General features: G+C 48.1%; 2 protein-coding genes across 18 annotated transcripts in view; one reads left to right on the forward strand and one right to left on the reverse strand.

Moving 5' to 3' along the window:
- kst (spectrin beta chain, non-erythrocytic 5 kst) overlaps window positions 1-16,936 on the forward strand; it is a 49,492-nt gene that overhangs the window by 897 nt on the left and 31,659 nt on the right. For 3 of the 4 annotated variants that reach the window (XM_033477262.2, XM_033477264.2, XM_033477263.2), the window contains exon 1: window positions 12,499-12,636. The exons of the other annotated variant lie outside the window; for it this stretch is intronic. In XM_033477262.2, coding sequence (XP_033333153.2) covers window positions 12,618-12,636 — 19 coding nt within the window. In that variant the 5' untranslated portion in view covers window positions 12,499-12,617. Of the gene's footprint in view, window positions 1-12,498; window positions 12,637-16,936 lie in introns of those variants that run through there. 4 annotated transcript variants of the gene reach the window in all.
- cag lies at window positions 185-15,134 on the reverse strand. Of its 14 annotated transcripts, XR_013034701.1 has the most exons (6): window positions 13,600-13,885; window positions 11,879-12,668; window positions 7,832-8,359; window positions 5,488-7,600; window positions 1,484-2,787; window positions 185-1,403 (listed from the first exon to the last, which is right to left on the reverse strand). XR_013034701.1 is itself a non-coding variant. In XM_076526047.1 (4 exons), exon 4 carries the CDS (start codon window positions 4,843-4,845, stop codon window positions 4,120-4,122), a length of 726 nt encoding a protein of 241 aa, XP_076382162.1. In that variant the 5' UTR covers window positions 4,846-5,627; window positions 6,038-7,600; window positions 7,832-8,359; window positions 11,879-12,083; the 3' UTR covers window positions 4,069-4,119. The 14 variants fall into 14 exon arrangements, 13 of the variants coding, with proteins under 13 accessions (XP_076382162.1, XP_076382169.1, XP_076382166.1 ...); XM_076526047.1 differs by lacking the exons at window positions 185-1,403; window positions 1,484-2,787; window positions 13,600-13,885 and having other exon boundaries at window positions 4,069-5,627; window positions 6,038-7,600; window positions 11,879-12,083; XM_076526054.1 differs by lacking the exons at window positions 185-1,403; window positions 1,484-2,787; window positions 13,600-13,885 and adding an exon at window positions 4,069-4,879 and having other exon boundaries at window positions 11,879-12,083.

Genomic DNA, 16,936 nt, shown 5'->3' on the forward strand with positions numbered 1-16,936 from the left:
AAATGCAAAGTGAATAGAACTTTTGTGACTCGGCTTCGACCGAGACCGTTCGATCCGAGTTGGGAAAGCAAGGAAGGCAGGAAGGAAGGGAAAGGAAAGGAAACGAAGGGTCGCAACTACAATACCTGGAAAGTCGCGCAGAAAAAGGACGAGGCAAACTTTTAAATCTTCCGGCAACTGCCGATTCGCTGCACCGTTCCAAGATTTATTCGAAATTATTTAATTTATTTTATTATTTCATTTATTATCGTTAGTCACCGCATCGGTTAATTATGTCATATACATTCTGGCAGTTCCTATTCAGTCGGCAACAAAATATCGAGACATTTAAGAGTCATAAAACTGAGCGAAGCTCTCCGATTTGCTTAACCAATTCGAATATTTAAATAACCGCTTTCCCGCCACTGCAATCGCGAGGGGTCGCTGCTCGATTTCTTAGAAAAAAAAAATCAAACTCAAAGAACAAAGTCTCGACGTTTCCCTAGAGGGGAGACGCTTGCAACATCTGGATTATCGGCGTCGTAGGGGACGTTTTCCGTTTTTCCTCCACCGTCGGAACTAGTTCCCCTTCGGGTGGCGATTATTGTAACGGGCCGGGAGCGTTGGTTGCACATGAAATTGGAGCGGACTTCGATCCTTTCCTGAACGGTACCCGGCATTTGATCGGCCTTAGCCCCTGCGTTCCACGAGGAAATAATATTACTCGCGTGCTCGCGCGAGCGCGCGCGCGCGCCGTTGCCTCGAGTTTCTAATGAGCCCCTCCAGACCTGGCTGGCCCGTTCTTCTACTCGACGAATACCGTAATTCTCAATGGACGTCGTTTTTTCCTCTCCTTCTCGTTCTCTCTCCGCTCGCCGTCTCCGTTTTCTCCCTTTCTCGCGCCGTATTTTCTTGCCCCTACCAATCAACCCTCCCTCCTGGCGTCGTCGCACCACTACCACGGCCTTTCGACAAGTCGAACGCGGCGAAAGTCGTGTGTGTGTGCGAAGCCACGGCTAGCGATGGACTCGATCCAGCAGAGAACGATCTTCGCGGGTCCCCTTTCGATCAATGAAAGAAAGTGAAAAGACCCTACGAGAGGACCCTACGCTCCCCTGTGAGCTTGATTTTTCGATCAAAGCCTTAACCGCGATGCACGTCTTTATTCTACTCCTCTTCCCCTGTGTTATCAACCTGCAACGGTTCTTCCGAGATGGACAGCTATCATTGCTATTAGCCTCGATGCCTCGCCGCTGGGAACTAATCTATGTCGGTAGACTTTGCTCAGATAGCGACGGCGCCTTCCAAAGTAATAGACACCGTAGCCTGAATCTAGGAAAGCCGAAGGTGATCATGGATCAGAGCTTACGGAGATTATTTGATTCGCTATCACGGAAATACTGCGTATTGTTGGATGGTAGGATCTGGAAAAGAAGACGCAACCTTGATAACAAGCATCGTTGAAAGCGAACGCAATAGGACAGATCTTTTGATGATACGTTACGATTAAAAACTTGCCGATAACTTCTTCTCCGACCTCTTCCCGACGTTTCCATTGTACGCCAAGAAGTTATTGCATTAACCTCGAACCGTTGACGCATAGATACAAAGATCACTGCGTTCTGGATAGTTATCTAATACAAAGAGACCGAGAAATCCACGGTTTAGATTATTGCTGTAAAAACTCGTATCGTTGTTAAGGCTTATTTACAGCTAAGATTATCGTTTGCTGAAAGAATTCGAAGCTAGCTTTTTTTCCTTCGCCGGTGGGATTCCTTGGGATTTAGAGTATGTAGTTCGTTCCATCGCTAGCAAACGTTAGTTGGAGTACTACCAGCAAAACGTAAGTACGTTTCTGATGCGTGCGTGCGCGCGAGCGCGAGCGCGATCACGTTTTCTGGGGAGTTGCTGGACCGCTCTCGGGCATCCCCCCCTTCCTTCTGCCCGACGCTACGTGGAGAGTCCGGAGAGAACAAGCAGGAGAGAGAGAGAGAGAGAGAGAGAGAAAGAGAAAAAGATCCTTGGCGAGTCCTGGAACCCAAGACGAGAGAACCAACGACTCCGGTTACAGACTTCAAGGCTTGGCGCGTACTCCCGCGTTCCGTCAATCGTCGATTTATGCGAACCACACGAATCGGGGAAAATCTATACGGTCTCGTTGCGTCGATCCGCGTGGAACCTGTTTTCAAAAGATTTACAAAGTTATATCGGGCCTGTCTACGACAAAGTGTACAATGATCTCAGAAATTCGTTACCGTTCCGTTCGTCCAAACTGTGCCAAGGGGGAGGGGCCCCTTGGCGTTTCTTCGGAACACCCAGTAGATTTTAACGTGATAGAAAATACGGTGGGTCCACGGTTATTACCTCATCCCGAGTCGAAAGTGTTTGTCCCCGATAGAGGGGGGAAAAAAGGCACGGGTGAAAGGGGCACGAGTTATGGGGCTGGTTTTCGTAGTAGATCCCTAACGACATCTGATCACCGTAATTAGTTGCATGTCCCCGGTACGTGACCCCTCTCCGGTGCGCGTCCACGGAATACTATATGAAGAAAGAAAGAACGAACGATCGAACGGGCTTCGTATCTGGCGCATACACGCGGCCAGACTCTTCTAGTACGTAGACGCCGACAGCACGGCGGGGCGACGGTGAATGTAAAACTGCCGGAACGCATGCAGGAATGTAGATTTTTCTTGTCAACTTTCTACAGGCCCCTGACGTCACGTGGATCATTGCCGAATGCATTACATTGGTGCCTCGAGAAATTCGTGTCGCCGAGTTTTCTTTGTTGGGGGTCTCCTAACTGCAGCCCTTGAAGCAACAATTTCATATGATTCGATTAATCAAATATTCGCCAATTTCTATTCGACGGAACGCGTTCAAACAATAGAAACAAACGAAAGAACAGGAGAATTGAAAGCAAAGATCGGATAAATGAATGGCCGGCTCTGTTGCCTGTGATTCCGTGTAATTAATGCAGGAACGGCGATTAGATAAAGGGGCGAATAGTTTTCGATTGGCTCGGTATAGCACTCGGTGTAGCTCCTATCGCGGCTTTTCAGGCTTGTTAGTGTGAAGTCATTTTTCATGGCCCCCCTCCCGTAGATACCGTAGCATGAAAATATGCTGGATATGCATTCGGTTCTGGGAGGATACTTGGAAACGCTATTATTAACCCAATTTATCTCCAACTTTGTTCTCAACGATTGAAGCGTCTCGCGGACCCTGTAGTAGTCCGGCAACGAGTTTCACCATCGCTGTCTCGTTATCGCTGCATCCATCGGTGCAATTAAATGGAATTCTATACCGAAGTTTCATTTCACGTTTCGCTGTTTCGCAGCGCGTGAATGCTGTTTGCGCAACAACCGTGCCCCTAATTCGTTTCGAAAGCCGCCTAGGGGGGTCAAGTTCATTGCGTTTTCTGTGGCGTCGGCTTGAACTTGTCGGCGTGAAATCCTGCGAACAGATTAACGAGCACTTTTTTCATCTTACGGAATGGTGAAGCGTCGAAGCAACGCCAAACCGGGAAAACTCACCAAATCGTATCGGGACGATGGCTTCGTTCACGCTCGGAAAACTCGAAGGATTCCTGCATCTGCAAGATCCTAACGGTGATTTCGTATCGATGGCGGTCTTTTCTCGCTGCTGAGCACGCATAATTTTGCTGAAAATCAATGGTCCGTTAGGAGAGGAATGGCTTTTTAGGGTACGTCGAGCGAATCGGAGCGACGGAGCGGAAATTGGAATTGCCGCGATTCCCAGGAGGTCCGTGTGTCCGTGCATCCCCCCGGGTTAGCGTCTCTTAGAGGATGTTCACCCTGGTATTCTATTAAATTAAACGGCTATCGGCGCTGTAATTGGATGACGATCATCAAACGAATCACCGGCTCATCGTAAATAGCTTGATTACATAAAACAGATTAAAACGACTTGCGCGCAGGATGCCAGCCTGTTACTTACGTGATGCTCCCTTTAGATCCGAGCCATCGGATTAATAGGGCGAAAAGTAGGATAATCGATGCGCAGTCCCTTTTTCTCTTCCTCGAATTCCGTACATTTTATTGCGTCGGCGTATAATAAAATGTAAAAGCGTAGAAAATTATCGTATATTTACAGAATTTATAAACTGTACACCGAGAATCGTTATTGCACAAAGTGTTTTGTCTTTTCCTGCTTTATAGCCGATCGGCACTTTTTCGACGCACGATCAAACAAACGTCTAAGAGTACTTAATTCATCGTCCAGTGTATCACCTTGCTGACCAAAGTATGCAATTAACTTCTCCAGCATTACCACTGCCTGTGCGTGTCCCAAGTTTCTCGAATCCTGGAGTTTACTTTGTACAGAACTTCGAGTGTCCTCTTCAGCTTCCGACTCATAGTCGGTGCCCAGTAGTAGATGGTAGTTCTTTTGCTTGTCAGGAGCAGAGTTGTTGGAAAGACAATCATTGGCGAGGTTCAATTTGATTCCATGACGGCCTTTCCATCTTCCCAGCCATCCCATGCTTGCCGTGAAGGTGGGATCTCCACCTAACTTTTTGTTGAGGCTGAGAGCTTTCTTTCTCAGCATTGGTCCCGATATGATAACGCCGTTCTTGCGTTCCCTAACGTACCAGATGTACAGAGCATTGTCCAGTGTCACGTTCTTTGCCTTTTTTATCGTTCCCCTGTTGCTTAAGCTGTCCCTGGACACCATCTTGGCACAGAAATCCTCGATGTCCTTCCTATTTTTTTTCCAGTCTGATACAGTGGAAGTCCCCACCCCCAAGTCAATAGCTACTCTCTTCAGTGGCTCGCCGTTGTCGATTCTAAATAAGGCTTCTAGCTTCTTTTTCATCGTTAAGGTTACCTTTTTCCTTTTCCCTGACATGCCTAGACACTCTGATCATAGGAAACACTATATCCTGTAACAAACATTCCAGCACTCTGCGATGACCAAGCACTGGAAACTATTTTTAGATGGTCGTGACCTACTTGCCGTATTCCTACTAGCAACATACCAATTAATGGTATCTGTGCAACAACAAACGACTCTCCCCGAGCAAATATAGATAGTTTTCCACTAGAAACCGCATCTGTGTGCTTCATACATAAATTCTTCTGTTAATTAGAATTTAATAGACTGGTAATCGCATCATGGAAACTCTGTACATTCCTTTCACGACATTTACAGAACGCCATCCTTTCTCTTTAAACAATAACATCGCAAAGTATCAATTAAAAAATTATTGTATAGAAATCATTGTAGGACAGGTCGTTTATAAACAACGACAAATCGTGCAAACAGATGATACCATTTACCAGATTATTCATTAAACGAGCGCACGCGATGCGGATTGGAGTTGCTACAAGAAAAAGACACATTTGTCAAGATTGTCGAGTGTCATTACTTTGACAAGTGTTTTTCTCTTATAGGTTATGTCATTCGGATCTGTCCGCGCGCCGGTATTGATTACGCGATTGAATAACATCGGAAACGCGTGAAAACAGTAATTAGACACTTCATACTTACCTTGACGGGTCTGCAACGATGTTAATGGATTAATTACGTTCGAATACGCATTTCAAATGTCATCTAACCGCAAATCGAGAGACCATCCCGCCGGTAGAGTCCTCTGTCATGTTGTTCTGTCATGTTGCACATAACCCAGGCTAGACAACGTAAAAAAAAAATGAGAAACAAGTAAACCGCCGTTAGTTTCCGCGTTTCGTTTAAACTGATAAAAAAACGATTCGAACGTGCGAAGAACGATCGACAGAATCGACAGAATTTGAAAGAACGCTAGAACGACTTCTCGAGGACGAGAATCGCGGGAAATTTGAATCATCGCGCATAGCCGGCGCGGTCCATTGAAGAGGGCGGTCTATTGATCAAAATTCAAATCGCCTAATTTAAAGTCCCTAGAGCCGGGCGGTGGGGAGGGGAGCTCCTGGACGAGCTCCATTGTATTCAGATGGCCGTTGCACGTATTCACCGGCGAGAATTCATGCGACCAAGCTCGGGAACGACGCGGCTTAATGTGGCGCGTGGGAGTAACGGCAGCCATTAACGCGAAACTTACAAAGGACACCGCAAACTACTCGTTCCACCGTAGATCAGAATGCGAGCGTGTAGATAAACGTGAAGCAGATAGCCCCGGCATGTAAGCATTTTCCGCGGTATACATAATAACGTTTCGTTCGGTCACGCCCATCGTAACCCGTTGACATCCAGCATAGCGTTCCGCATTGCGCGCGTGGAATCTTCGACCGTGAGGCCTCAGAACTGATTTTCGTTTTTCGAAAAGAAAAAAAAAGGAAAAAAGCGATTAGACTCGGCCGAAAGCCTCCTCTCGATTCCCCGTTCATTCGCGACTGCGATTTGAAGAGGTCGCGGTCGGCGTAGGCTTGCGGACTTTATGGAAGCCTCGAAGGTCGCCTCGGCTTTCGAGCCCGCGAAATCTCCGCGACGGGTAAACGATCCCCGGAGAACCTGTTTAAACGAAGGGATCGATAAAAGCGACACGCCGCTCCCCGATTCCGTGGGGATAATTGCTTAATGCGCGGCCGGCTTGCCAAATCCGCGCCGTGAAAGTAATAATTTAACAATTAACGTCCGCAGGAAACCGGGTGAATCACGCGCGTTGGTCTCGTAAGAGGACGACGACGTTTCTTGCGCAAACGGGGGATCGCCGACGGGCCGCGGAGCGCGGCTTATCAATGAGCGATCAGCGAATTATAAGGAGGCCCGTTTTTTTTACGCGAGAATATATGTATAACGGAGCCGCCTTTACTTCGCGACGATGATCCAACGTTCGGCGATCGAAACGACGCTTCCCGGAGACCGATGACATCATCCGGAATTAACGGACAAACGGTTAAACGGATTACCGAAACGCGCGAACGCGACGCGATCTTGTTTCACGGTTATGTAAACACACGTTACGCGTTTCGTCGCGCGGCTTCGCGTCGTCCGATTGGCCGGAGTCGATCGACTTTTCCGCGCGACGCGTTTATTTTAACGATTCCGTCGGTCGTACGACTTTCGTGTCCTTCGGACGAGAGGAGGAATCTCGTCGGGGCCGCGGATGATGCGATCGGACAGCTTCGCGCGATTAATTCTAAATCGGTGGGTTCGGTAATGCTCGCGTATCGAATAATAAAACGCGATAACGAGCCGTCGCGGACGGTTTCGCAATGTTTACGTAAACTAAGTTACCATTCTTATCCACAGGCTGTTTACCGGGAATTATCGAGCGCGTGACTCAGCCTCCGGCGCGATGCTCGCGGAGCCCCGGCGATATCATTCCCGAATCGGGAAAATTACGAATACTCGTCGACGCGGCCAGAAAAAGAAGAGAATGCAGTTTCTCGCGTCGGCGTCACGGTACGCGGGAATCCGCGCGCGTTTCGGCGTTCCACTTCCCGTAAAGAAACGCTGCTTCCTGTTACGCTGGATGAATGAAGGGCTCCTGCGGAATCGTAAAAAGATCACGCCTTCCTGCGGCTCCGTGAATTTCGTTGATCGGCGAACGGTGATTCACACGCGAGGCGCTAATTAGCCCGTCCTGCGGCGAACACGGAAGAGAGAAGGAGCGTCGCCGGGTCGGTGGAAACGTTGAAACCAGCGTATTTCTGGCTGTACTCTAATTTAGTAATAATGATGATAATACTAATAATAATACTAATAATAATATTATTAGTATTATATTAATATTAATAGTTATTATAATAATTATTATTAGTATATTATAATATTATAATAATATTATTATTATTATAGTAGTATTGGTATTAGTATTAGTAGTAGTATTACTATTAATAATAATAATAATAATAATAATAATAATAATAATAATAACCGAACGCTAATTTACCGGTTGCGATCAACCGGAGGCGATCGCAAGTCTCCCAAGTTCACGGGACCGCCATGTTGCTCGGTACCCGGCAAAACGCGTAGTTCTTTCTGCGTTTGGTGAAGAACGAGGCAACAAGTGCCGCTGGGAAAGGGTCGGTAACATCGCCGATCGCGAAGCCAGTGGACCGAATATAGGCGTGCCGTCATATCGTTTGAACTTGCCAGACCTTGTCGCATCCTTTTCCCCGCCGGCCGCCACGGCGGACGAACGTTTGCACGTCGCTATCAATGTCAAATAGTAGGTGGTGTCCCTTTCCAGCCGGCGAGGGACGCGCCTCGATCATAATACGGTTCGGATTTCACCTGGTCCCGGCGCGGACGTGGAGTCTTCTACGTTTCTGGCCTCTTCCGGTCCCTTCCGGGGGCGGCCACCGTATTTCCGGCACCGTTTCGGGCCTCTCGGTCTGGCCGGGGACTCTCCCTTAACCAGTTAATAGTGGCGCCCCCTTTTCGGACTCATGTGTGTCCACCTTCGTGTAGGGTTGGTCTGAAAATAGTAAAATTACGATTTAAGTAGTCGATGGTTATATTACTTTTTGGGCAGGACGAGTATACTCGTCGTGATACGAGATACTGTTATTTCGCCGTGACGAGTATACTCGTCGTGACATAAAATACTGCTATTTCGCCGTGACGAGTATACTCGTCGTGACATAAAATTCTGTTATTTCGCCGTGACGAGTATACTCGTCATGATACGAGATACCCTTATTTCTCCATGACGAGTATACTCGTCAAGGCACAAAATATTTCTCCATGACGAGTATACTCGTCACGGCACAAAAATATTGCCACATCTCCGCGACGACTATACTTCATCAGGACACAAAAATATTGTCACTTCTCCACGACGAGTATACTCGTCGAACAAAAGCTAACCAGCGAACACCATCCAAGCTCTAAGAACGACTTCAACTCTTACTATAGTCCGCGGCCAATGCTTCCATTCGACTCGCGTCACAATGGAACATCGTTCAGCTAATTATCTTTATCTCGTGAACTGTGTCCGTTCTCCGATGATGTTCGCTCCGTTTGGCTCGCATACGACTGACGCGTTTACGACGTGCGACCATAATCACTCCGTCGGATATCGATTTCGATTATAGTCCCATCGCGGAAAAGTACCGCTCGGTACGCGCGAATCGGCCATTTCGTCGATTACGCGTAAAATTCACGCCCCGTTATCCTGCGAAAGCGTCGATGACGTTATGATTTATGAATTCGTCGTCGCGCCACCGTCGTCGTCAGCCTCGTATCAGATAAAGACCAGATGTTCGAACACCTTCGTTCGTGAAACCCGTCCCCGTAAAGCGTTTCCCTTTCCTCGAGCTGTGTCCATCCGTACGTAAAGCGTTTCTCGGCGCAGCTTCGTTACCGATTTCACGAGGAACCGGCAGAGACGATCCTCGTCCGATAGAAAGTGAAAAGTAGGGGGGTGGGCAGGGGGGAACGGGATTGGTGGTTAGCGGGCAACGGCGTCGCCGGCTAATTTGATTTACAAATACGCCGGCCGTATCTGCGGGCGGATCGCGTAAATGTTTAATCGTTCGGCTCGCGTCCAGGTGCGCCGAAGGCGGCGCGATGTATATTTTCAACTTTCATCGTCGCGCGTTGCGCGGACGCGCGGCTTGGGTACCGTTCGCGAGCTTGTTTGCTCACCTGGGCGAATAGGACGCGCAGCCGAGATTCCACCGGAAGCACGGTGCATGCGCCACGCTAGAAACAGAGAAACTCTCCCGATCGGCTCGCAACATCTAGATACGTACAGCCACGGAATTCTTTCGCAATCGATCGGCCGGCCCGATTCTCTCTCGACTTTCCGCCGCGGCTAGGCTTAGCTCGCTGCCGCCGCCGCCGGCGAAATCCATTGTTGCGCGCCCATTACAAAACGCCCATCGACGGAGCCCGGCCCGCGGCCTTAATTAATTATCCGGCGATCCTCGGACTTCGTTTCCGCCCCCGGACGGACCGCGCTGCGAAACTCTCTGTTTTTATCGGGAATATTTCGGACGACTCGACAAATATACAGGGTGTCCCAACAATGTCTCGTAATCCGAAAGTAGGGGATTCCTGAGGCGATTCGAAGCAACTTTTTCCTTAGCGAAAATGCGATCCGCGGCTTCGTTTACGAGTTATTGACGGAAAACACTGGCCAATGAGAGGCGAGCACGACCGGTGCTCCGCCCTCGCGGCCAATGCCGGGTCGCGTCGGCCGTCTGACGCAGCGGCAGTGGCCTCGAGGGCGGGGCGTCAGCGTTTTTCGTTAATAACTCGTAAACGAAGCCTCGGAGACAATTTTCGCAAAGGAAAAAGTTGCTTCAAATGACCCCAGAAACCTCACATTTCAGGATTGCGAGACATTTTCGGGACAGCCTGTATAACCGCGACTCGCAAATATTTTGCAATATTTGCAATATTTTGCGACACGCTTCTTCCACTTCCCAGCAATGAATCGGTTCGATTAACCGATTAAAAATCGGTTTGAAATAACGTCGTCGGAAACGGATCCTCGCGACGTGGAACGATCGCGTGAAGGAGCACGCTCCGGTTCCGTCGATTAAAGGTTTCCCGATCCCGAATTCGTCACGATCGATTAACCTCGAACTATAGAAATGTCTCGGGCGACCCGTTCACCGTGTTTCCGGTCGTGTTCGCGAACCGCTCGCCGATTCCGCGGCTCCCCGTGTCGTTGCATCACGCAATGACAAACATCGTGGAATATCTGCCGGCGGTGACATCACGCTCGCAAAGTCACGGATGACGCTGCTCGGCTTTCTTCTCGGAACCAAGCCTCGGGACCAACTCCTACGCCTATGCGAGCGCGCGCGCGCGCGCGGCTCGTCGATTAACATATGTAAGTCGGATCCTGACTTGAGCCGCGCACGTCAGACGTATCAATGCCTCTTATAGAACCGTCGCGTCTGGTAATTAAACACAATTTGTATACGGCCGATCGGCTGCGAGATGACGCGGACTCGACATCGTCTCGGCCGCCGTACACGAGGCCGGTGCCGTCTCGCGAAAACTGGGACATTTTCGAAATCCTAAGCACGGTCGTTCGAGCTCGCCCGTTCGAATCTTCGCTCGCTGGAAGCGTCGCGGATTTTTCTGCGGCGATCACTGATCGAGGGTTCAGCCCTAATTTAATTATTAATTGTATTAATTTATTTTATTATTACTTTTAATTCATTTAATTTAATTTAATTATTATTGATTTGATTATTTATTAATAATGTGCATAAATTTTGCAAAAAAGTGATCGCGGCGGCGGATTTCCATTTCTAAGAATTTCTTTCGATTTCTAAGTTGCGAAAAACGTTTCAAGTTTTAGCTGCAGAAAAATGGAACACTTCAAGAACCTCAGATTTCTTGTACAAGTTGCAAAACTGGTACATTTACTACATTTCTCTAGCAACAACGTATTATCAGATATAGAAATATCTGAAGAATCGCAGATTGTTCAGTTAGACGCACCTTGTTCTTCAGATTTTTCATTCTACGATGATATTATGCGATACTAAACGTTTTCTACGACGATAAGCAGCATAAGTGAACAAATATGTAATGAAAATATGGAATGACACGACGGCTGTTTAAATAGGACGAAGGTCAGTTTTGACCCCCTCGAACATTAGTTAGCGTTAGTTAGCACAAGTGCATGCAAGTTACTGCAATTATACTGTTTATGTTCGATTTTCTTCATATTTTGCTTAAATTCAACGCTTTTATAATATTATAATGTATTAAATATATATATATATATTATTAATGTATTATAATATTATAATTTTGTAATATATATTTGTATTATTATATATTATTATATTATATTAATTATATCACTTAATGACATATATAATATAAATATAGTAATATAAATATATATAATTTGATATTAGCCGTAATTTAAGCTGTTTTATATATATATATATATATATATATATATATATATATATATATATTTATATTATTATATATTATTATTATATTATATTTATTACATTACCATCACATTACACGTCGCAACAATACAAATATAAACTATAAAAACAGCCGCTTTCGACCAGCACACACACACACACACTCGTGACGAAGAAACCTCCTCGCGCGCGCCGCGACACAAATATCTCGCGCGTGGAACGGTCTTAGAACGCGGCGAAGCCCCTCGGACCATTTCGCGATGACTTCTTTGGGGCATCCGGTTTCTCTTCCCGGTTGCGACCGTTTGGTGAAAGGGAGATTTCGATGGGTTCCTTCTTGTTCGGCCGCCTCGGACGTCTCCAGTTAATAGTTATCCGAGCACACGCCAACCGTTTCAAACGGTTAGCCAGCCGAACTTCTGGCTAACCGATAGACGGTGCGCGGTCTTTTTCTCTTCTTTTTTTTTTCCTTTATTCTCGAGCGGTCGAAACCGCCGCGGCAGCGGCGGCGGAAGGCGGCCGAGAGAGCTCCAGTTCCCGGCTACCTCTTGTTCGCACACGCTCGCGTCCGAGGCGCGGCGCGAGGATAGGGTGGGTGACAACGGGCTGGCTCGCGATACGCGATAACAGGCCCACTCTCCGTGTCGGTGGTCTTCCATTAACCGCTGAATCAGTTCGGCGTCGGCATTCGCGAACGTCAAAACCGCTCCGGCGCGTGATTTATCGGTGTTGTTTGTCCGCTGCGAGCAGACCGCGTCGTCACAGGATCGTTCGAGGCGTGCGATGACCGTTGGGCCCGTCGACCACTGAAGCATCCCGGAGACAATGTCGCACAGGAATTACGGTAACGCTGAAATCCCCGCGCCGTTCCCTCTTCTGCGAACGATATACATATATATATATTATCGTCGAATATTCTCGACGTGGAGCATGCCGCCATTTTAATCGTCGGCCGAATTTCGCCGTGCCGAAAACGGCGCCGCGCATCCCCCGCGTCCGACGAAAATCGGCATCGGCAATTAGCTCGCCGATAAAGCCGACATCGGCGCAATTCCCCGCCGCTTTCGTCGACCTTATCGGAGAAGATAGCGAGCCGTATACGCGCAGCGCTTCGTATTCCTCGTAATTACGCGTGCTGGGAGGGGCCCCCGCGCGCTATTCGCAGCCATCGGAATCGACTGGCTCGCTCGCCGGACGAGCGATATCGCTTCTTCGGTCGCCTCCGAAAATCCTGCGGCCGGAGAGAACCCTCTCGAATTCCATCGAGGACTCTTCCCTCCAGCTGGCTAGGACCTTGAGAGCTATTTTTGTTGGTCCTAGGTCCCGGCCTCGGACGCCGCGCGCCCTTAGGGAGCGCTCGGAATCCTCGGTCGCAGCCTCCGCCGCCTTTTTCAGGGCCCTTCCCACGCTCCGAGCATGATCGACGGAATTGCATCATTTTTCGGAGCGGATTCTGCTCGCGGAAACGCGGCGATCGCGAGCCGCGGTCGTCCTCCGCCCGGCGAAACGAGAGTTATCCGCGCGATCCCAGGGATCCTAGCGGTTTCCAGGCGGCCTCGGCGATCTCCGAAGCTGGAACGAGCGTTCCCCGCGTTTCCACGCTCGCCCCGCGACCGTAATTTCCGCGAAAATACGAAACCTGTACGCGCCCGCGGCCGTCACGCTCGAAGAATCCACCGGCGAACACGCTCGGAAACGCGCGCGCGGAGCTGTTGGAATCGCGTTCCCGTGCTTTCCAGCGGCTTCGAGGCAAACCGTGCCGACGAGCAGTCCGTCTTAAGTACTCTAATCAAATCTGCGATGTTACCTGCTTGTCATTGCCCTCTTGGTCCGCGCCGCGGCACGCTTCGCAACGCGGACGAGATCCCGGGCCGGGCTGCCAGTGGCGTAGTCACCTGCCGAACGAACTGCCTGTCGAACCTCCGCCATTCTTCGATGCGTTCCTAATGGAACGGTAGCGAGAGCGTAATTGACGCTTTGCGCATGCGGGGCCGTTTTAATTGCGCGATAATTTCCCGTAATTTTCCTCTTACGTCGCCGGTAACGTTGCTGTTGTCGCGAAAGAGTTTCTGTCCCACGCAAAAGCTGACGGAAAGAATTCGTCGCGATTAGGCGAACGAAAATTGGAGAAATCTTTATCTAGCTGCCGATCGTTGATCACACTGTTCGATTCGTTTGACATTGGCTTTCGACTTCTCGTTTTTGTGCAATTAGCTGGTCTACGTGTTTTTATTTTTGTTATACAGAGTGTCCCATAGATTATGTTTCAACCAGGAAGGGACGATTCCCGAGGTTATTTCGAGAAACTTTTTCCTTAGCGAAAATGCGATCCGCGGCTTCGTTTACGAGTTATCGACGAAAAACGGCTGGCCAATGGAAGGCGAGCGCGTCCAGCGCTCCGCCCTCCCGTTGCGAAGGCGGGGCGTCTGGCGCAGCGGCAGTGGTCGCGAGGGCGGTGCGTCAGTCGCACGCGATCCCTCATTGGTCACCGTTTTTCGTTAATAACTCGTAAACGAAGCCGCGGATCGCATTTTCGCTGAGGAAAAAGTTGCTCCAAATGATCTCAGGAATCATTTCTCTCCGAGCGATGATGTATGAATCTAAAATAATTTCTGCGACCAACAGTCGCACTTCGTGCACACGGAGAACGTGAAAATCATTTTGCGAACGCGATGCAGCAGCCTTTAGCGGCGCCTCGGAGTCGCCGCACGAGTGCAAAGGGTTAATCGCAAGACCGGACGACTATACGCGAATAGGAAGGACACGGGAGAGCATCGATTATGATAATTTGTTCGAAGATTCGATGACCATGGGAGAGAGAGGCAGGCAGGCAGCGTTTCGTCGATAAAGTTCGGCCGGCAATTAAAGCGCGCTCCGCCGGCCGATAATGTTGAATTATTTAAGCGCGGTGGTCGCGCGTATGTATGTATCCAGCCGGCGAATTAATAGCGAACGATTATGCGAGTCGTCATTTAAATTGCATATCGCGGCGGACAGGTATCGGACGCGCCGTAATCCTCTCGAGGTTCTCGCTCGCGACAATTGTATGCAAATCGGAGCCGGCGCGGCGCGCGGCGTTAAGAACTTGACCGGCCAAGTTTTTCTCCCGTCGTGATTGCGTTATTTATCGCGACCGTAAAAAATCAGAATTGCCTCTCTCTCTCTCTCTCTCTCTCTCTCTCTCTCTCTCTTTCTATTCTTTCCCCTTTCACGTTGCCCCGCGAAAAAGTTGATGAACGGTAGGCCGCGGGAAGACCGGGGCCGACGCCGCTCCTTTCAACCTGTTTCAATCGAGCAAACAGCGGCCCGCAAAAAATTCATACCCGACGGAGATTTATTTATTAGCCTCTTCCCGTCCCGCGTCGCGGGCTGAAAAAGTTGATCGACGATTTTCAGCCGTTTCACTTCTTTTCATAACAGAAATTCTCCGACCTCGAAATCCTCGGACCGCACCGGTGGTTCCGCCGCCTGCTGGAGAAACACGTTCGCCAGGTCCGAAATTGTTATTTCAACGTTGTTACGAGACGTTCAAGTTGCAAATCCAGTCATAGCAGATCGTTTGATTCGTCTCGGCGCCGGCTACGATGTTACGAAGTCAGGAATACAACCGACGATTTCGCGATCGAAATCGCAATTCGCGGCGGAAAGTATCAACCTGTTCCGATATATGCACATCCACCCCCGCTCGCGATATTTCCACGAACGCGAGCGATACAGCCTTGAAACGGTAACAAGCTCGACCGAGTTCCGGAGCGGATGTTCCACAAGTGTGAAACCCGATCGATCGCGTTTCCAGCTAGAGAAGCCCTCGTAAATTCGTTACATCGCGTGCGCCCCGACGAGTCGCTCGATGAAACTTATCCGCGACATTCCACCGCGTTGTCGCAATCGTTGCACCGCTAATCGAGAAAGTTATCGCAAACATGATTAGCCATCTGAGATATTATTGTGCCTCCCCCCCTCGTCGAGGAATTCGCGCGCCGCGGCGATCGAGAACGCGCGATCGCGATCGCCTCGTCGCGAACAACGTTCTCCTATTCGCGCACCCTGGATGCGGCTCTTTTCTTGATACGTTATCGCCGAGAGAGAGATTGCGGAAGCTCGAAATAGTCTCGATAATTTAGTATCGTGCTGCAATTTCCTTTGTTGCTCATCTAGGCTCCGGTTTTCCATTTGGCAGACCGTTCATAACAAATTCCGCGCGAAATTTCTGCTTTTCTGTCCAGCGGTCGTCGACCTTTCTCTCTCTCCCTCTCTTATCAGAGTCGCGGGAAAAGGGCGAATTTTATGATCTACGTTGTTCTTAAAGTTGTATTAAACAATATTGTTCTTTTTTTTTCTCTCGAAGCGAGAAGAAGGTGAAACGCGGCGGTATGAAATCGTCGGTCGCGCGACAGTGATAAAGCGCGTGGCAAACAAGAAACGAGTGCCGCGGAAAGGTGTACGCGAAGCTGTTGCCGGCACGATGACTCGACAGCATCATTGTCCACGGGGTTTATTGTCTTGCGTTTATTTTTCCCGCCGGACCACGAGCGTAAATCGCTATCGCGAATCGCCGCACCGAGCGAATGGCGAATTGCCTTTTTCTATTTCGATGCACCTAGTGTTCCTCTTTCAGAATTCTTTCTCGAGAAATATAACATAACATAATAATAAATATATAATAACTATAATAATAATATTATAATATATATAATAATAATTATATAATAATAAATATATAATAAATATAATAATACTATAATATAATAATAAATATATCATAACAAAAATAATAATAATATGTAATAAAAATAATAGTAATATATAATAAAAATAATAATAGTATGTAATAAAAATAATAGTAATATATAATAGAAATAATAATAGTATATAATAAAAATAATAGTAATATATAATAGAAATAATAATAGTATATAATAAAAAAAATAATAATATATAATAGAAATAATAATAATATATAATAATAATATAACCACATGGAAATTTTATAATAATCCCAAGTATTTGCATCAAATAATCACAAAATAAAATAACGCGTTATTTAACATGTTATTTCAAATAATGCAATTTCCACCGTGGCCGAGTCTATTGCACACCGGGTGTCCCATTCGTATCGGCGACGATTGCTTCGGTGCAGCCGT

Source organism: Megalopta genalis, chromosome 13, assembly GCF_051020955.1.
Source record: "Megalopta genalis isolate 19385.01 chromosome 13, iyMegGena1_principal, whole genome shotgun sequence".
Taxonomy (NCBI): Eukaryota; Metazoa; Arthropoda; class Insecta; order Hymenoptera; family Halictidae; genus Megalopta; species Megalopta genalis.